At 42.3% G+C, this 22,042-nt stretch overlaps 1 protein-coding gene across 1 annotated transcript; it reads right to left on the bottom strand.

Moving 5' to 3' along the window:
* Positions 1 to 10,020: 10,020 nt before the first annotated feature.
* LOC120927839 (vomeronasal type-2 receptor 26-like) lies at positions 10,021 to 21,745 on the bottom strand. Its single transcript, XM_040338826.1, has 2 exons — positions 21,669 to 21,745; positions 10,021 to 10,928 (listed from the first exon to the last, which is right to left on the bottom strand). Exon 2 carries the CDS (start codon positions 10,783 to 10,785, stop codon positions 10,021 to 10,023), a length of 765 nt encoding a protein of 254 aa, XP_040194760.1. The 5' UTR covers positions 10,786 to 10,928; positions 21,669 to 21,745.
* Positions 21,746 to 22,042: the final 297 nt, after the last annotated feature.

Consider the following 22,042-nt stretch of genomic DNA (forward strand, 5'->3'; position numbering starts at 1 on the left):
GTTCGCCGCTGGTGTCCCACGATCGGGCCACAGAGAGGAAGAACTGGGAGAGGTGAATGTAAACACACCTTCCCCGTTCTTCCTAGTGTGGCTGTCAGCGATTGTCTGTTCTGTGTGTTAGGGAACGACGATCAGTGACATCACACGCACAGCCACGCCTCCCCCCCACAGTAAGAACACTCCCTTAGGGCACACTTAACCCCTACAGTGCCCCCTCCTGGTTAACCCCTTCACTGCCAGTGTCATTTTCACAGTAATCAGTGCATTTTTATAGCACTTTTCGCTGTATAAATGACAATGGTCCCAAAAATGTGTCAAAAGTGTCCGGTGTGTCTGCCATAATGTCGCAGTCATGAAAAAAATCGCAGATCGCCGACATTAGTAGTAAAAAAATAAATATTAATAAAAATGCAATAAAACTATCCCCTATTTTGTAAACGCTATAAATTTTGCGCAAACCAATCAATAAACGCTTATTGCGATTTTTGTACCAAAAATATGTAGAAGAATACGTATCAGCCTAAACTGAGGAATTTTTTTTTTCTTTTATATCATTTTTGGGGATATTTATTATAGCAAAAAGAAAAAAATATTGCATCTTTTTTTTAATTGTCGCTCTATTTTTGTTTATAGCGCAAAAAAATTTAACCGCAGAGGTGATCAAATACCACCAAAAGAAAGCTCTATTTGTGGGAAAAAAAGGACACCAATTTTGTTTGGGAGCCACGACGCACGACCGCGCAATTGTCAGTTAAAGTGACGCAGTGCCGAATCGCAAAAAGGGGCCTGGTCTTTTACCTGCATAATGGTCCGGGTCTTAAGTGGTTAAACTATCCTGTGGAAACTGTGTATGAAAAGTATGGAAAAGCTGCAAGTATCTAAATAGATGGAAACTAGATAAATTAGTTAGTATCTATTTAGATACTTGCAGCTTTTTCTATTCTATGCAAAATTAGAAATTTACATTTTGAAATTTGAATTTTGGAAGTTGACTTTATATATTTTTTTCTATTCTATTTTATTTGAAATTATGTATTTTAGAAGACAAATATTGTAAGGGAACTGTTAGAATGCGCCCAACGTGCACACGTGCTTATGTGAACACTCACGGGCAACGACAGATTCCCACATGCACCAATGCGCATGCGTGTGCGCATCGCACTGCATGCACAGGCGGGAGCGTGCCACTAACCATAATTGCCGCCAGGCGGCCTATTTAAAGGGTGCCCTGACTTCTGAACATGGCTGACTGGTCTTCAGCTGTGTCCTGATATCCTTAATCCTGTTAAGTGAGTGAGTGAATAATTTGTATAGCGCTACACATGCAAACTAAATCGCCTCAAGGCACTTGTTCCATCAGGTGTCTTCCCTATCCTTCAAAAGAGGTAGGTCTTAAGTTTTTTCCTGAAGACCCGATGGTTTTCTTCCATGCGGATGTTCGTGGCTAGAGCGTTCCATAGCCGTGGTCCTTGGACTGCAAATCTTCAATCTCCCTTCGATTTGTAGTGGGACTTGGGGATGTAGAGGAGGTTTTGGTTAGAAGATCGGAGAGTGCGATTGGGGGTGTAGTGTTTTATTTTCTCGCATAAGTATTGAGGAGCCTTTCCTTGTGTGCATTTGTGGGTGAGGCAGAGGGTCTTGAATGTGACCCGATCCTTTAAGCCTCGTACACACGATAGGTTAACCAGAGGACAACGGTCTGATGGACCGTTTTTATCGGTCCAAACCAATCGTGTGTAGGCCCCATAGGTTATTTAACCTTAGGTTAAAAAAAGCCAACTTGCTTTAAAATTAACCTATGGATTCCTAACCGATGGTAAAAAAAAACGATCGTTAGTAGGCACGCATTCTCAGAATCAAGTCGACGCATGCTTGGAAGCATTGAACTTTTTTCAGCACGTCGTTGTGTTTTACGTCACCGCGTTCTGACACAATAGTTTTTTTAACTGATGGTGTGTAGGCACGACTGACCATCAGTCAGCTTCATAGGTTAACCGATGACAACGGTCCTTCAGATCGTTGTCCTCTGGTTAACCTATCGTGTGTACGAGGCCTTACTGTTAGCCAATGAAGGGTCCTTAGGGAAGGGGTGATGGATTCCCAGGGTTTCTTTCCAGTTACCAGTCTGGCTGCCGTGTTCTGGATGACTTGTAGTATACCTTGCTTGATACCTGTTGCTGAACTTGGCTTTTGAGGACTCTGATTACTCTGATTACTGGTTCCTGATCCTGGCTTCCCATATGACCTTGCTTATGCTTATGCCTTGTTACCTCACTGCCCGCCCGTTGCTGAACCCGGCTATTCTTGTGACCTTGCTCCTGTCTCCTGCTTGGGTCCACGCTGTTCCCGAGTGCCTGTGCTGGCTGTCCATCATCTCAGCTGCCCCGGGTCCAGCTCCTTACTGGATGCTCTGCCTGCACCTCCAAGCCTGCAACTCCACTTACAAGTTCTGCACGCAACACTAATGCCCTGTACACACGATCGGTTTATCTGATGAAAACGGTCCGATGGACCGTTTTCATCAGACGAACCGATCGTGTGTGGGCTCCATCATTTTTTTCCCATCGGTGAAAAAAAATAGAATCTGTTTTAAAAATTTCTGATGGTTAAAAAAACTATAGAAAAAAACGATCGTCTGTGGGGAAATCCATCAGTCAAAAATCCACGCATGCTCAGAATCAAGTCGACGCATGCTCGGAAGCATTGGACTTCATTTTTTGCTGCACGTCGTTGTGTTTTACGTCACCGCATTGGACACGATCGGATTTTTAACTGATGGTGTGTAGGCAAGACTGATGAAAGTCAGTTTCATCGGATATTTGATGAAAAATCCATTGGTTTGTTTTCATCAGATGAACCAATCGTGTGTACGTGGCACTCGTGTTCCACCATCTGTTCCACCCCCAGTGGGGCTTGGGCTGGAGATACAAGAGAGGCTGACCTTGTCATTTTAGACTCGTACCAGATACGTGACAACTATATTGTTTCTATTCTATTGTATTCAAAATGTGAAACTCAAATTTAAAAATTGTAATTCCTGAAGACAGCAATATTCTTTCTATTTTATTTTGTTTTATTATATTAAAAATTTGAAGATTACATTTAAAAAGATGGCTGTATATTTTTTCTATTTTATTCTATTCCATTACTTTCTATTCAAAATTCTAATTCTGAAATTTAAAATTTCAATGTTGAAAGACAGATATATTTTTTATTGTTTTTATTCTATTTGAAATACACATTTTTGAAATCAGGTACATTCTTTCTACTTTATTTATTTTCTATTCAAAATTTGAACTTCAAAATTCTAATTTTGAAAGTTGGTAATTTATATTTTTTCTATTTTATTTTAATCTATTTGGAATTTAATTTTAAAAAGATGGCTATTTTCCTTATTTTTTTACTCTATTCTATTTGTTTTGATTCAAAATTTTAATTTCCAAACACAGATATATATTTTTATATTTTATTTTATTATATTTGAAATACACATTTGGAAAATGGCTATATTCTTTCTGTTTTATTCTTTTCATTTTTAAATTTCAAATTAAGCTATTCAATGTTTGATTTTTGAAAGACAGCTATAGTCTTTCTATTTTAGTCTATTCTATTCAAAATTCTAATTTTTATATTTGAAATTGGATTTTGGATGGCAGCTATATACTTTCTATTTTATTCTATTCTAGTTAACATGTATTATATTCTATTGTATTTGAAATTATGCATTTTAGAAGGTGGCTGTATACTTTCTATTCCATTGTATTAAAAATTTGAAATTCAAATTTCAACCTATAACTTTAAAAAGCATGCTATATTCTTTTTATTTTAGTAAATTATATTCTTTTCTATTTAGTTTTTTTCTGCTCAAAATTTGCATTTCAGAAGAGGGCTATATGCTTTCTATTTTATTCTGTTCTATTCTATTCAAAGATTTGAAATTCTAATTTCAGAAGACAGCTATCTATTTTTCTATTTCATTCTATTATTTTCTTTTTTTAAATTAAATTTTTTAAATTTAAATTAGAATTTTGGAAGACAGATGTATTTTTTTCTATTTTAATGCTATTTGAAATGCTAATTTTGGAAACCATCTACATTCTTTCTATGTTATTCTTTTCTATTCAAAATTCAAAATTTTAATTTCTAAATTCAAATCGTGAAAGTCACCTATATATTTTTATATTTTATTCTATTCTATTTTAAATTTGAATTTCGGAAGAAGGCTATATTCTTTTGATTCTGTTCCAAATTTTCTAAATTTTACTTTTGGGAGGTGGCTATATGTTTTCTCTTTTACTCTATTCTATTTAATTCAAAATTAAAACTTTGAAATTCTAAATTCAAATTTTGAAAGAAATCTATATTCTTTTTATTTTATTCTGGTCAATTATTTTCGAAATTTCGGAAGATGGTTATATTATTTCCATTTTACTAAATTCTATTCATTTCTTTTCAGAATTCCTATTCAAAATGTGAATTTCCGAAGGCAGCTTTTATTTATTATTTTATATTTGAAATACAAATTTCAGAATATGGCAATATTCTTTCTGTTTTATTCTATTCTATTCAAAACTCTCATTTTGAAAGACAGCTATATTCTTTCTATTTTAATCTATTCAATTTTAGATTTTCGGAAGACGGCTATATTCACTCTATATAATTTAATTCTATTCAAAATTTGAAATTCAAATATCGGAGGACAGTTATATTATTTTATATTATTCAATTCTATTATTATCTATTGTCTATTCTATTATTTTCTTTTTATATTCTAATCTTTTTATTATTATTATTATTATTATTATTATTATTATTATTATTATTATTATTATTATTTTATTTCCTATTATATTCTGTTTTATGCTATTATTTTATATTTTATTTGATTCCTTTATATGATTTGTATTCAATTTTTTTCTGCTTTATTCTATTATGTCCTTTTATATTATACTCTCTCTTATCATATCCCATTATATTCGTTTATTTCCATTCTATTCTGTTTTATAATTTTCTATTCTGTTCTACTCTATTATTTTCTATTCTATTCTATTTTATTCTGCTTTATTCTATTGTATCCTTTTATATTATACTCTATTCAGCTTTACTCTATTATTTTCTGTTCTTTTCTGTTCTATTATATAAAGCAGCCTAAATATAAATCATCATAGGGGTAGATTCACGTAGAATGGCGTTTCTTTGTGCGGGTGTAACGTATCCTATTTACGTTACGCCTCTGAAACTTTTACAGGCAAGTGCCGTATTCTTAAAAGAAATTTGCGGCGGCGTAGCGTAAATAGGCTGGCGTAAGCCCGCCTAATTCAAATTGTGAAGAGGTGGGCGTGTGTTATGTAAATTAACCTTGACCCGACGTGATTGACGTTTTACACAAATGGCGAATGCGCCGTCCGTGGAATTTCCCAGTGTGCATTGCTCCAAAGTACGCCGCAAGGAGGTCATTGGTTTTGAAGTGAACGTAAATGACGTCCAGCCCCATTCACGGACGACTTACGCAAACGACGTAAATTTTGTCGTGGGAACGACGTCCATACTTAACATTGGTGCGCCACATATACGCCTCATATAGCAGGGGTAACTTTACGCCGGGAAAAGCCTAACATAAACGGCGTAAATGTACTGCGTCAGCCGGGCGTACGTTCGTGAATTCGCGTATCTAGCTGATTTACATATTCTAGGTGTAAATCAGCGTACACACCCCTAGCGGCCAGCGTAAATATGCAGTTAAGATCCGACGGCGTAAGAGACTTACGTCAGTCGAATCTAATAGAAATCTATGCGTGACTGATTCTATGAATCAGGCGCATAGATACGACCGGCCAGACTCAGAGATACCTCTGTGAATACCCCATAGTTTTTTTCTTTTAAACCTTAACATAGACATTGATCTACACATTTTGGGAAATTATCACCCTCCGAGATAAAATGTCCTAATTCTTACATATTTTGATTAGATGAATTATAAAACAGATGATAAAGGTGCAGGTTTGTAAACGTTTTCAAGATAATTCACAATAAAGATTTATACACAGGCGAGTATAGTTGCCTACAATGGGGGGGAGGTGTCTGATGGCCATGATGCCTTGTAACTTATCCACAAAGTACGGAGAACAATGAAAATGGCACCACATGGAAGTATAAATGTATCTTCACTGTGAGACTAAAGATTATTACCTGACTGTAATTTATTGTTCTTTTTTTACAAGGTACATTTGTCTTGGTCAGATCTACGCCTCATACAGTTACATCTGGTGACTTGTGAAAGTGTCATTGCCTAATATTTCCAAGGGACAGTTTCCCTCAGATGCCAAAATTAGACATGAGCAATTTGTTTTGTTCCAAATTAGTTTTATAACAAATGTTGACAAATTAGTTAATTTGGAAATACCCAAATTAAGAAAACTTTTCCTAACATAAGTAAATTTGAACATTTGAAAATGAAAAAAATTGAAAATATGGAAATTTGGAAATTTGAAATTCGAAAATCCAAAAACCTGAAAATTTGAATATCTACAATAATAACTAACTACTAATAACTTAACTATTACTACCTATTAAATTATAGGTATCGGAAATTCCTTTAAAATCTGGCTGTTGGTGAACGTAATAAATATAAATTTACCCGAAGTTACAAATTACCTGAACAATCTAAACAAATGGAACGTGACAAATTAATAATGATAAATAACAATAATAAAAATAAAGTTTTATTATTATTTATTTAGTTCCATTCCATTTGTTTAGATGCAGCATTCGTTATTTCGGATACATTGTAACTTAGGATACATTTGTATTTGGTCCATTCAATAACAGACACATTTGAAAGGAAATTCCAATATCTATAACTTAATAGTTAGCTATTATTAGTTAGCTAGCTAGTTAGTTATTCTTTCAAATTTTCAGATTTTCTTTCTTATTTTCAGATTTTTTAAATTTTGTAATTTACGAATTTAGAAATTTAGAAATTTTTGAACTTACACATTTTCAAATTCATGAATTTACGAATTGCGATCATAATGAATGACCCGGAAAAAAAAAAATGAATGAAACTAAAACAAACAATTTATTTCGGCAGTGCACGTTTAGACAAGATGCCTCCAAACTTTGTAAACAACATAGATAACTTCTGATACATTTGTGGCAATGTTACATTTGCACCCCAAAAGGGATGGTGGTGGTAAAAAAAGCCATAGCAGTCACTATTATGATTGGTGGGTTCCCTCCACACCATTGGGACTGGGAAAGGCATGGACTTTTTATTCTTTATTTTTTTTAGCCAATGACTCAAATAAGTTGCACATGTGATGCAACAATAATGAGGGGCCCAACTCTTGTCCTGATCCCCTATTTTTCAAACATAATTTAGGTGGTCAAACTCAATTTCATTGTGGGCCACATCAGCAGTATGGTTGCCTTTAGGGGGCCAGTTGTATCTGGGGTGTGCTCAGGGGCGGACTGGTAACTCATGGGGCCCCCGGGCAATAGAAGATTATGGGGCTCCGGGCTTAAAGATGGCCACCACGCCAGAAGGCAGTGCAGAGGCGGGGCAGCTAAAATCTCAGGATTTTCACATCAAAAACATGTCGGTATTGGACATATCGGGGACAGATGTAAAAAAACACAGATTTTTACATACTGTCCCTTTTTTTTACTGAGCCTGGCAACCCTGATGGGGCCCCTAGTGGCATGGCCCTTGGGCAGTGCCCGAGGGCCCAAATAGTCAGTCTGCCCCTGGGTGTGCTACATACAGAGTTCAGGGTTAAAGAGTGTGTTACATAGAGAATGCAGAGTTCAGGGTTACACTATGTACAGACTGTAGAATTCAGGAGTGCACTATGTACAGAGCGCAGGGTTCAGGGGAACACTATGTACAGAGCACAGGGTTCAGGGGAACACTATGTACAGAGCGCAGGGTTGAGGGGAACACTATGTACAGAGCGCAGGGTTCAGGGGAACACTATGTACAGAGTGCAGGGTTCAGAGGAACACTATGCACAGTGTACAACCTCACCCCTCTCCAAAGCTTCCTCACATCTCTCTCCTACCTGGCCTGACTCTAGTACCTCCCTGTGTAGGCGGCTTTGCCTCACCCTGCAGGGAGATCATTTTCTATCTAGATTCTGGAGATCTGTCCCTTCTGGGCCCCACTGTGACCTTGTATTTTAAGTTTGTTTGACCTCCTTTTTATCTTCAGTGGTCCTTTAGTGGTTTTTATGACCTGCACCATTTGGAGCAATCTCTCTTTTTTTGTTCATTGTTTGGAGTTTACATGAACTGGTCCATACTCAGCCTGCAGTAGAGGGTCCACTGGCCTGTCACCTCAGTCCTCGAGATCCATTTCACAGGAGTTACCAAGATTGCATTGCTTTTCTGGAAGATCCTGCTACGCTGATTCCAGTCTCTTAAGACCACAAGCTCACCAGACCCACTGTTTTATAAACAGATGAGTCCACAACACAGCGTAAGGCCCCATACACACCATAGAATCTATCCGCAGATAAATCCCATCAAATGGGTTTCTGCGGATAGATCCTATGGTGTGTACACGCCAACGGATATTTATCCGCAGATAAATCTCCCCTGGGATGGATTTCCAGCAGATGGATATTTGCTGACATGCTCAACAAATCCATCTGCTGGAATCCATCCCAACGGATGGATCCGCTCGTCTGTACAGACTTACCGGATCCATCCGTCTAAAGGGATTCCCCGCACGCGCCGTAATGATTTGACGCATGCGTGGAATTCCTTATATGACAGCGTCGCGCCCGTCGCCGCGTCATAATAGCGGCGACGGCGCGACACGTCATCGGCAGAGGATTTTAGCGCGGATTTCAATGCGATGGTGTGTACACGCCATTGCATAGAAATCCTCTGAAATCTTAGAGAGGATTTATCCGCGGATACGGTCCGCTGGACCGTATCTGCGGATAAATCCTCTCGTGTGTATGGGGCCTAAGAGTATTTCATCCTCTCTTTGTGTGAATCTATCTCGATCTCTTTCGGCTATTGGCTTTTCAAAATCCAGTGTCTTAATTTGGAAGGAATTTTTTTCCACATCACGTGGTCACCACACATATATGGACTTCCATATCACTGTATTTTATTGTGATAATTTCACCCAGTATTTGTTTTGATGTTATTTTAACAGTCACACTGTATTTGATTTATTTATTTAGCGCTGCACTATTTTTTTCTACTATTGATATACTTTGTTTTTTGGAGTTCTGGCAGCTTTTTCACTTTTATTTAATATACTTTGCATGTGAGTTTAGCCCAGTTTTTTCTCTATTTTCACAGTGTGTACATGGACTTGTTAGTTCCAGGAACCACTGAGGGCAAAGATGTCCCTTGTAAACATAGAAGGCTTCTGTGTTTACAAGTGACAGTGAGGAGCATGGGTGAGAACTAGAATGGAGTTCCACATTCCAGCTGCAAAACTGGGTTGGAGGGTCACATGTCAGGGCCTGGTGAGCCAAATTCAGCTTGTGGGCCTTGTGTTTGATATCTGTGCTGTAGAGGGATGAATGATAATAGAAGGAAGACTGAGGCTGTTTCTGGTACTGCTGGTACTGAATTGCACTTGTACTGACTGGTGATCTGGAATCTTTCTTTTCTATCACTCTCCAATCAGTGTGTGAGGGCAAAGTAGGGCAAGCTGCTAACTTCAAGTGTTGGTTACATTGTGTGATGCTTTGATTGGCCACAGCATTTTTTTGTTATCAGCACTGTCCAATGGAAAATGCAGTGACAGTACTTTGCTTGTGCATGCTGGGGGGCGTGTAAGAGCAAGAAAAAAAATGAAGCTCTGAAATAAGATCCAATCCTGTAACATCCACCTTCCATCCACTTATGTACAATAGGCAGACAGAAGGCAGTCAATGTACCCAAAAAATCATAATTCTGATGATGTCATTCATAATGATGATGATGATGATGGTAGCAATATGGCTGAATTTATTTAATCTGATCTACAGCATTATACATTGAATCAATGTGTTAAATTTACAACATTCTTTTCCCCAGCATTGTCCCTCTTGTATTCAGTTCAGGTTTGAAAAGTAAAATGTAGAGTTTTGGAGAAAACATACACAATAATATTCCAGCACTGGAGGTCAGTATGGCGAATATTTCCACAGCCACCATGTATTTCCCTCTGGTGCTCAGATAGGCCGGGATCATGGCAATCCAGACACTGCAGAACACCAGCATGCTGAAGGTGATGTACTTGGCCTCATTAAAACTGTCCGGTAATGTCCTCACCATGAAAGCCAGAAGAAAACTCACAGCTGCCAGAAACCCCATATAACCCAACATAGAGTAGAACCCGATAACTGACCCTTCATTACACTGAATGAGGATCTTCCCAGGATAGGAGTCCATGTCATACTCCTGAAATGGTGGAGAGATGGACAACCAGAGAATGCAATTCATAACCTGAATGGATGAGCAGAATAACATGACTGTATTGGGAAGTTTGACTCCCACCCATTTTCTACAAGAGCTTCCAGGTCTGGTGGCTTTAAAAGCAATGAAGACCATGATGGTTTTGGCGAGGATAGAAGATGCTGAGATGGTGAAGGGAATTCCAAAAGTGACTTGTTGCAGCATACAGGTAATATCCACAGGACGGCCAAGGAACAGGAATACAGAAAGGAAGCTCAGTATGAGGGAGAGGAGCAGAATGAAGCTGAGGTTCCGGTTATTGGCTCTGACTATGGGAGTGCTCCGAAACCAAACAAATAGTCCAAGTATAAGGAGAGATGTCATAGCAAGCAGGACTGAAGCTACAGAAAAAAACAAAACTAGAATGTCCTCTTCGTATGATAAATACTCATTGACCTTGTCAATACAAATAGTTTTAGCTTTGTTAGGCCATTCATTGTCAGGACACTTCTTGCAGAGTTCACTGTCTGTAGAGTAAAAATAAGTGAAAATAACATTAGGCATGGTAGCTATTTGACAGTATTAAATATGATTCCTGTATTTTTCCTTAACCAGAAGATTTACATGATCAGGCTATTTTTTGATAATCTCTGTGTTTTTTGTTTTTTTGCACTATAAACGAAAAAAGACCAACAATCTTGAAAAAAAAACACTTTTTGCTATAAAACACATTCAATAAAACTTTTTTTAAAAAATCGAATTTCTTCATAAATTTAAGCCAATATGTATTCTGCTACATGTTTTTGTTAAAAATCAAATATATCCCAATACATGTATATTGATTGGTTTATGTGAACTGTGGTATACAATTTGTGGTCTATATTTATGGATTTTTTTTATACAAGTAATGAAGGTGATCAGTGACTTATAGATTGTGGCTGAAAAACTGACACTAACTGACACTTTTGACACTTTGCGGGAACCAGTGACACTAATACAGTAATCCGTGCTAATAATATGCACTGCACTGTGTACGGTTATCTGTGGGTCTAGCCAGTGTTTTTGTGTACTGTGTGTGTTGCTTTTACTAGGGGAAGAAATTGATTTTATTCTGCACTTTATAGGAACACAGGGCCAGATTCACAAACAGCGGCGCAAATTAAGTTACTCAAAATGCATGTCATTTAAGTTCCGGCGCCTTAATTTTTTGTCGTAAGTGCCGTATCCACAGCGCATTTGCGGCCCAAATTGCGCAAGCGTAACTTAAATCCCGAGGCGTAAGGCGGGGTTATTGCAAGTGGGAAGGAAGTGGGCGTGCTCCATTGTAATGAGCCGTGACCCCATGCAAATGAAGGGCTGGCCGTGCTGCGCATGCGCACACGAATCAGCACCTCACTGGGCATGTGCAGAACTTGGCTCGGCGCAATCAGTGAGATAGGAAAAAGGCCAAGCGTACTTAGTTTGAGAGTCGCCCTGTGTATAAATAGCCCCAGACAAACACACTTCCCTTGCAAAAGTACATCCCTGTGTTCCCCTTCCTAGAGCAAGTTGCTTCTGCTCTGTCGTCTGTTGGTGTGTGTTGGTGAGTTTCGTGTTAGTTAAAAGATTTGGAGGAGTAGTAGAGTGTAGTAAATGTGTGTTTTTTCTGATTGTATTTTCTGTTTGTTTTTTCTGATTGTTTTTTTTCTGAGTGTATTTTCTGTGTGTTTTTTCAGAGTTTGTTTTTGAATTTGTAGTAGCTGTCTGCTTGTGTGGTTTGATTTTTGTGTTTGTTTGTTGTGTGAGTATTTTTGTTTGTTTGTTGTGTGAGTATTTTTGTTAGTTTATTGTGTTTGTTTGTTGTTGTTGCTGAGTGGTGGGTATTATGGCACCGAAGCGCAGGAAGCTCAATTTTTCGAGCATAGAGAAGCAGATTCTTGCTCGGGGCATCGCCCAATATGGGCGTTATTTACATGGCCCTTAGAGACGGAACACCACCCCGGCCAGGAGGAAGGAGATGATCCAGAAAATTACTGATCAGATCAATGCGGCGGGGGGGGGAGGAGACGAGGACCCCCGGTGGGATACAAAAGAAGATCAACGATCTTAAGAGCCTGGTCCGTGAGAAGATGGCCAAGATCAATGCCCATGCCAGGGGCACTGGAGGAGGTGCACCCTGCCCCATCAGGCTGAGTGAGGAGGAATGGGCAGTGGCCCGGTGTTTCCACCCACAGCAGGTGGTGGGCCTGCCTGGCTATCAATCTGATTCTCCTGTGAGGACAGGTATGTTTTGGCTTTTTCTATCTGGTGATTAGCATGTGTGGGTGGGGGAAGGGAAGATGTGCCAAGTGTGTGGATCCTCCAACCTGTGATTGTTTTGTGTCCTCCACAGATGGCCAGGAGATTGCTGGGCCATCAGGCCAGGAGATTGCTGGGCCATCAGGCCGGGAGGTTGCTGGGCCATCAGGCCAGGATGCACCATCCCCTGGACAAGAGGCTGCTGAGGAGTCCCAAGAAGGGCAGGAGTCCCCAGGGGAGGGGAGTGGCCACACCTCCCTTCATGAGGAGGTTGAGGGGGAGGAGGATCAGGGGGTGGAGGATGAAGATATGGACATTGCCAGGCAAGTCCTTTTGGCCTCGGATTTGTTGACCCTTGAGGCTACCCCTGAGGCTGGCAGCAGTCAGGCCACCGTCAGGGATAGCCCCTCCCACTCCTCCCCCAACAGGCCTCAACCCACAAGGGTCTCTATCTCCCCTCCTCCCAGGTCACAAGACACGGCTGCAGGCAGGATGGCGACCCATGAGACCAGGGGGGTGGCCAAGCGTCTGTCGGCCAGTCTGCAGAGGGACAATGCCCGGCAGACCCGCAATCTGGCTCAGATCAAACAGACTCTGAGCCAGATGGAGGTCAGCCTGGGTTCAATGAAGGAGTCACTCACTGATGTGGCCACAAACTCCTTGGCGGTCATCACATGCTTGTGTGACCTGCAGACCGTCACAACAGGCGTGGCCCAGGAGGTGAGTGCCCTGACCCAGGCTGTCCAGGACAATACCCGGGCTGGCCAGGCCAATACGGCTGCCCTCACAATCTGTCTCACCAGGATAGCAGTGGCCTTGGAGGGCAGGCCAGCAAGAGGACAGTCACCAGGGGAGGCTCCTCCTTCCCCTGCTCACACCCCCCCAGGAGGATCCTCCTTCCCCTGCTCACACCCCCCCAGGAGGCTCCTCTGGTTGGCCGTGGCCATGCCCATGGGCGGCCCAGGCGTAGCTTACGCCACCGCTGTTAATTTTTGGGGGTACTTTTGTTTTTTTATTTTTATTATTTTTTTGGGTATATTGTACTTATGATTTGTTTAATGTGTGTGAATGATGTGTGAATGTGGGGGTGGCATTCCTGATTAAATAAGGGTGTCACCCTCAGTTTTGGTGGAGTAGGGATCCCCAGGACCAGGGAGAAGTGATCCCAGGTCCATGTGAATGGTGTATGAATGCACAGTGACATAATTGGAGCCATGGCGTGGCGTTACTGCTCCCAAGTACCATTGGGGAGTACTTGGATCTAATCCAATTAGATGTGCATGTGATGTGTCTGTGCTAGGGACCACAGTGGGTGTGCATTCATGCATTCTCATTGTGACATAATTAATGTGTGTGTTTACTGTGCAAAGATGCATTCTGCGAGGCGTCTCCTGACTGCTGTTCCCTCAGAAGAGGGGGTACCCTCGGTACTAAAGTCACTAGTCACTAAAGTCACTAAAGTCACTAGTCTATGCGCATGGATGCCCCTGGCATGTTGGCATACAGATTGTTGTCCTGCAAGTGTGTGTGCTCAGCTCTTCCCTAATGGTGTTGCTTTAGCTGACATTTACACGGCAGGTGTAAAGTTAGGGCTGCTTTTATAAAGTGTAATTTTACACCATGAAACTAACAGAAGCGCACAGGGCGTAATCTACGCCGCACACACTTAATTTTGTGGATCGCCTTATCTCCCTCATTTGCATCTTTGCCTATCAAAACAGCTGTGTGTCTAGCGTATTTTGCGCTCGAAGAAGCACCGGTGTAATTTTTTTAGGTAGGACGGAAAAAAATGGATTTCAGGCGTAACTCGTTTTGAGGATCAGGCGCAAAAATATGCGCGGCGCATCTTTCTTTTAATCATCCTTTATTTGATTTTAAACAGCAAAAAACAGAAATTCACAAAGACCCAAGCGACATTCCTCTGGTTTAACCCTCTCATTTTACATAAGTCAGGGATATCAACATAAAATTCACAAAAAAAATAAAATAAATAAAACTCAAAGAAACATTTCCCCAACATATCATTCTCCATGAATACACGAGGAAGAAAGCAATCGCTATACATTTTTGGTATTCTTATCTTATCCTAATTTCCTTCCCCTCTATCTGTTATCTGAGGACAGCTCTCTACTCTGATAACACCTTCTTTGCAATGCAAAGAGTCAGAGTCAGGGCAGAGTCAGGGCAGTTAAACTGTCTCTCTCTGTTTCGCTTTACTTTACCTCCCTTATACCCCCCTTCCGTAACCTGTCCCCCCCCCCCAAAAAAAAAAAAAAGAAACAAAGAAGAAAGTTTGTCTCCCCCCCCCCGACCCCACAGAAGCCACCCCCTCTCAATCCACATCCATCAGGGCCTTTCCCTCCTCCGAATATCTAAATATATTCCATTCCGCCCATGTTTCTAGATATACCTTCCGCTTCTGCCTTGAAGTCCATACTAAGTCCTCCATTCTATTCAGGTCTTCCACTCTAGTAAGCCACATCTTTACGGATGGGGCCCATGCCCGCTTCCACAGTCCTGGGATACAAGCCCGGGCCGCATTCAAAAGATGGCACACGACTGATTTCCTGTATTGCCTCACTGGTATCTCCACATTTTGTAGTATAAAAAAAGACCACTCCTCTGGTAATTGTTCCCTGCAAAATCTTTGGGTTATTTCCCTGACCTTTCTCCAATAGCTTAGAATCTTGGGACAGGCCCAGAAGATATGCATTAGGGTTCCTCCTTTCTTTCCACATCTCCAACACCTGTCTGTTATTTCTGGGAAACATTTATTCAGTATCTCCGGGGTCCGATACCACTGAGATAGTATTTTATAGTTCATCTCTTGTGTCTTTATACACATGGGGCCAGATTCAAGAAGCACTTGCGCCCGCGCAATCATAGGTTGCGCGGCGCAAGGGCTTACTTGCTCCGGTGTAACGAGTGCTCCCGATTCAGGAACCTCGTTACACCGACTGCAGCCTAGGACGCCATTCACGTTCACTTAGAAGCAAATGACGTCCTTGCGACGTCATTTGCCGCAATGCACGTCGGGAAAGTTTCCCGACGGAGCATGCGCTGTTCGCTCGGCGCGGGAGCGCGCCTAATTTAAATGATTCCCGCCCCCGGCGGGATCATTTACATTAGGCGCCCTTACGCAGGGCTATTTAGCATATCGCCCGCGCAATTTACGGAGCAACTGCTCCGTGAATCGCGGGCAAAGCGCAATATTTGCGTGGGCGCAGAGAAACATTTTTGCTCTTTGCCCACGCAAATATTTCGCGATTCTACCTGAATCTGGGCCATGGATGTTTCAAAGATATTCCTTACTATCTTAGGCCCCGTACACACGATAGAATCCATCCGCAGATAAATCCCAGCAAATGGGTTTCTGCGGATAGATCCTATGGTGTGTACACGCCAGCGGATCTGTTTCCGCGGAGAAATCTCCTCTGGGATGGATTCCAGCAGATAGGATATTTGCTGACATGCACAACATATCCATCTGCTGGAATCCATTCCAACGGATGGATCCGCTCGTCTGTACAGACTCACCGGATCCATCCGTCCAAAGTGATTCCCCGCATGCGTCGTAATGATTTGACGCATGCGTGGAATTCCTTATATTACAGCGTCGCGCCCGTCGCCGCGTCATAATCGCGGCGACGGCGCGACACGTCATCGCCAGAGGATTTTCCGCACGGATTTCAATGCGATGGTGTGTACACTCCATCGCATAGAAATCTGCGGAAATCTTTGAGAGGATTTATCCGTGGAAACGGTCTGCTGGACCGTATCCGCGGATAAATTCTCTCGTGTGTATGGGGCCTAAGTCTTTTGATCTTCTGTGAAGGGTCTTCCCAAATCCCGTTCCCACCTATTAAAGAAGGGCATTTGATCATCCTCTGTTGGGGTATTTAATAATTCACCAATTCTTGATAGGGAGTGTCGTAAGATCCCTCCCCCACTGCAGTATCTCTCGAACAGTGTCAGTCTAAGAAATGGTGCAATTGGAGAGATCTCCAGAAATCCAACTGGTAAGGCAAGTCTTCACCTTCCATCTCCTGCCTGGTAATCCATCCACCCTCCCTCAAAAAGTGCGATGCCTGGAACCACCCTTGCTCCATCAGTTTACTAAAGGGTCCGTTCATTAACCCTGGTTCAAACTGCGGGTTTCCCAAAATTGGAAAAAGTGGTGAGTCCTCCGTGGACAGTACCCCCCTCACGAACAGCTTATGTGCTACCCGCAAGGTGGGGCCTATCAACGGATGGCTCTTGGTATCTGATGGAAGCCCCCAGTAACACCATGCCGCCCGCTGCAAAATACCGCCGCATTGATCCTGCTCCAACCCCGGCCATAACTTTTCTCCAGCATGCCGACTCCAATCAATAAGTCGGCACAATAATGCCGCTTGATAATATCTATAGATATCTGGGGCAGCTATTCCTCCATCCCGTTTGGCCAATGAGATGAGGCCTTAATTCTTGGACGTTTGTTTGCCCATATAAACCCACTAATAAGGGACTGTGCTTGCCTAAAAAAAGATCTGGGTATTTCAATCGGGAGGGTCTGAAAAAGGTACAGAAACTTAGGTAGTATGCTCATTTTAATGATGCTAGATCTTCCAAGCCATGAATGGAACCCCCTCCGCCAACCATCCAGGAGGGCCCGTGTTTTGAACAGCAAAGGCAAAAAATTAAGTTTAAAAACTTGTGTTAAGTCCGCGGGATAGAGGTCCCCAAGTACGTAAGAGAGGTATCAGACCATTTAAATCTAAATTTTGATTTCAATATCCTTAATTCTCTCTCCGGGATCGCCACTCCCATCGCCTCCGATTTATCGTAGTTAATCTTGAAATTTGACAACTCTCCATACACACTTAGTTCTTGTTCCAGGTTAGGAAGGGATTCCATCGGGCTGGTCACACTAAACATCATGTCGTCAGCATAAGCTCAAATTTTGTATTCTGTACATTTCAAAGACACCCCCTTAATATCAGGGTTCAGCCGGATCCGGCTCAGCAGCGGTTCAACAGTCAGGGCAAACAATAGCGGCGATAGGGGGCAACCCTGCCTTGTCCCGTTTGAAAGTTTAAAGGGAGGTGATAGTGTTCCATTCACTCTAACCTGGGCCGTTGGTTGTGTATAATTACTTGCAATCCATCGCAGCATCTTCCTCCCGAACCCCATGTGTCTTAGCACCGCAAACATAAATTGCCAGTTAATCCGGTCAAATGCTTTCTCTGCATCTGTTCCTAAAAAGACACAAGGGGTTCGGGTGGTACCCACCAGGTGGATCAGATTCACGGTCTTGACCGTATTGTCTCAGGCTTCCCGCGTCTGCACGAATCCCACCTGATCTTTATGGACAAGTCCTGATATCTTCTGCTGTATCCGCCCTGCCAAAATCTTGGCAAAGAGCTTCATGTCTTCATTCAGTAAAGAAATTGGTCTATAACTCCCACATTGGGAAGGATCCTTTCCTTCCTTAGGGATCACAGCTATCACCGCTTTTAGCGATTCGTTATGGAAGGTACCAGAATCCCCTAAACCATTGAACAGTCTCACCATAAATAAGCCCAGTTCGGGCATAAAAGCTCTGTAATAATGAATGTTATAACCGTCCGGCCCAGGTGCTTTCCCTCCCTTCCCCTTTTTCACTACCTCCTGTAGTTCTTCTATTGTGATAGGTTTTTCCATTTCCTGGCTCATTTCTGATGTTAAGCTGGGAGTACATGAAGTTGCTATATAGTCACCCATTTTCGCCTGGTCTTGAGAGCTTGTTTGCAAGTTATATAGGGAGCCATAAAAATCCCCAAATCTCCCTGCTATCTCTCTAGGTAGCACAATTTTCTCCCCCTCTGTGCCCTGGATCATCGGGATATAGGTTTTAGTCTGTTGTTCCTTTAGAGCCCTGGCCAGTTGTTTCCCACTTTTATTACCAAATTCGTAATTCTGTCTTCTGCCATTTTGTATTGCCCATTTGGCCCGCTTTAAAAGTAGTTCTGTGATTTGTCTACGCGCCCCCCGTAGATCCCGTTCCAACGCAGGGTTAGGGTTCTGTTTGTGTTTTGTCTCCAGGTTTGCAATTTCTGTCATAAGAGTTGTTACCTTTGTCTCCCTCTCTCTTTTTATCCTCGCCCCATGCTTCATCAGTATCCCGCTTATCACCGCCTTGTGGGCCTCCCACACCACTCCCAGGTCACAGTTGGGGGTCACATTGGCCTCAAAGTACCACTTTAGTTCCTTCCGCACCTCTTCTAGTACAACCTCCTCCTGCAACAAACTTTCATTCAGTCTCCATGGCCCGGCACCCACTGGGCGTGAGTCCCCTAACGCATATTTTAAAATGATTGGGGCATGGTCTGTCCATGTGATTTCTCCAATTACAACCTCCTTTACAGAGTGCAATTGGTTATGTGGGATGAAATAATAGTCTATACGCGAATACCTTTTATGTGGGATAGAATAGAAGGAGTAGTCTCGTTCCCCTGGGTGCATCAGTCTCCATATATCTATTTGCCTTGCCCGTTGCAACATCTGTAGGACTCTCTTGCGGGTTCCCCCCGTAACTGATGAACCACCAGAAGAAGTATCTAACTCTGGATACAATGGTATGTTCAGATCTCCTCCCATTATCAACTGTCCTTCCTGAAAGTCTGCCAGTTTGTCTAAAAATCTTCTCAGGAAGCGGTCATGAGATGTATTAGGGGAGTAAAAAGTGGCAAGGGTTATTATCGTACCACCTATGGTCCCTTTCAGGGCCAGGTATTGACCTCCCGGGTCAACCAAAGACTCTGTCAGTGACCATGGGGTATTGTTTGAAATTAAAATAGATACTCCCCCCTTTCTAGCCTCTGGGTTCGTCGCGTGGTATGCCACTGGGAAGGGTCTACCTGCAAGAAAGGAAGGCCCCTCTGTCCTGAAATGGGTCTCTTGTAACAAAGCGATGTTACATCCCCTTTTCTTCAGATCCTGAACCAAGATCCTCCTTTTTTCGGGTATGTTTAGGCCCTTAGCATTAATTGAAATCACTACCAGTGGGTCCATCTCTGAAACCAGAAACGAAACCCCAAGGGATCCCTCAATATTCCAGGACCAACAAGGTCAGGTTAAAGCACAACCGTGGGGGCCGCGGGGGAGACACAAAAAGAAGAGAAAAAAAATATATATATTAAATACCACCCACCCCCCCCCCCAACCTCCCAAAAAAAAAAAAAAAAAAACGAAAAAAAAAAAAACCTCTTCTAAACTGATATCACCGAGCGGCGGGAGGGAGATCTTATACCTCCCTCGGGGATACCACAAAGCCAAAGCTTTAGACACTCTCAACCCCTAGACCCTATGAGTGTTGGCCTAACAGGGGAAGATTACTTGCGCGGACCCCGGTGAGGAATCCTCCTCGCCCCCCCTACCCAGCTCCTTCCATCCACTCCTTGCGGCGCATCTTTCAATAACGCCGCGCATCTCGAGTTAAGTCGGCGCAAGTGCTTTGTGAATCTGGCCCACAGAATCCATCTCTTCCCCCTTATCAGAACAGAAATCTGCCTTGTTTACTTAGGCAGATCTTGGTTCTGTGTGTTTTACTGATAATCAATGGGTGCCAGCAGACATCCAGTACCCAGCACACGCAGATTAGCTTCTGCTGTGATTAATCACAGCAGAAGCAGCCTGCTGGTGGGGCATGTGCACCCCCTGCAGGTGGTAGTGCAGAATCATGTATATACGTGATCCTGCACAGGAGGGCCGCTCTGTAGCAGTAAATATTCTACAGGGCAGTCTGGAAGTGGTTTTCCCTTAAGGTTTTTATAGTTAAGATGGCAATATTAAATATGAATTAAAAGTCATACAAAACAAAAAAAAATGTTGGAACATTATACAGTAAATGTTGAATATCTTAAGAAAATTTTAGTCATAAATAAAGTGTGATGATGCTCTACTGAAAAGGAAAGAGCCTTCAGCCTCCGTGATGGCCATGACACAGTCTATCTGTAACTTCAACATGTATGTAACAATGAAATTCCCTTATTTTACCACATTTGGTCTCTTCAGTGAAATAATTTTCCAGATAATTTCATTTAGATAAGTTAAAATGTGTTGGAGGCTTTGTCAGACAGACGGGAGGAGGAAGGAGCTTCCAGTTGCTTTCTTGAGAAAGCCTCCAACACTCCCAGAAGGGTCAGAGGTAGAAGACAAGTGCAGAAAGGCCTCATCAGTAATCATTCATTTCATACAATTTAGCGAGATGTTCAGCCTGCAAAGTGTAAAGTGTGTACATAATGGCCCAGATTCAAGAAGCTATTGCGCCCGCGCAACCATAGGTTGCGCGGCGCAATAGCTGTTTTGCTCCCGCGTAGCGAATGCCCCTGATTCAGGAACATCGCTACGCGGACTGCAGCCTAGGATATGACAGACATAAGCCTCCTTATGCCTTCGCAAAATTGCATACTACCACCGATTCACAAAAGTTGCGCGGGCCCTGCGCACGCAAGGTACGGAGTTTCCGTACGGCGACTTTAGCGTAAGGCTGCTCCTACTCATAGTAGGAGCAGCCAATGCTAAAGTATAGCCGCCCTTCCCGCTCGTGAAATTAAAATTTCACGTCGTTTATGTAAGTGATTCGTGAATGGCGCTGGACGCCATTCACGTTCACTTAGAAGCAAATGACGTCCTTGCGACGTCATTTGCCGCAATGCACGTCGGAAAAGTTTCCAACGGAGCATGCGCTGTTCGCTCGGCGCGGGAGCGCGCCTAATTTAAATGATTCCCACCCCCGGCGGGATCATTTACATTAGGCGCCCTTACGCAGGGCAAATTAGCATAGCGCCCGCGCAATTTACGGAGCTACTGCTCCTTGAATCGCGGGAAAATCGAAATATTTGCGTGGGCGCCCACGCAAATATTGCGCGGTTCTACCTGAATCTGGGCCAATCACTTTAAAAGTCTTTAAATGCTTTCATTTTCGAATTCAATGTCAGAATTTATACTTCTAGAAACATAAATCTTACCAGAATGTTTTGATATTTCTCCTTCTGAACACGGAGCACAATTATAACAACATGGGTGATATCCTTCTCTTATGGATTTTCTGAACCCTGGGAGACATTCCTCGGAGCATTGACCTCTTGGGACCTGAGATAATATAGAGCTATAAGATCTATTCAAGAACAGCCCTATTCGCGAACGACTTACGCAAACGACGTAATCGACGAAAAATTTGACGCTGGCCCGACGTTCATACTTAACATAGGATACGCCTCATATAGCAGGGGTAACTTTACGCCGGAAAAAGCCTAATGTAAACAACGTAAAAAAATGCGCCGGGCGGACGTACGTTTCTTAATCGGCGTATCTACCTAATTTGCATATTCCTCACATAAAT

This window comes from Rana temporaria, chromosome 1, assembly GCF_905171775.1.
Source record: "Rana temporaria chromosome 1, aRanTem1.1, whole genome shotgun sequence".
In the NCBI taxonomy this organism is placed as follows: domain Eukaryota; kingdom Metazoa; phylum Chordata; class Amphibia; order Anura; family Ranidae; genus Rana; species Rana temporaria.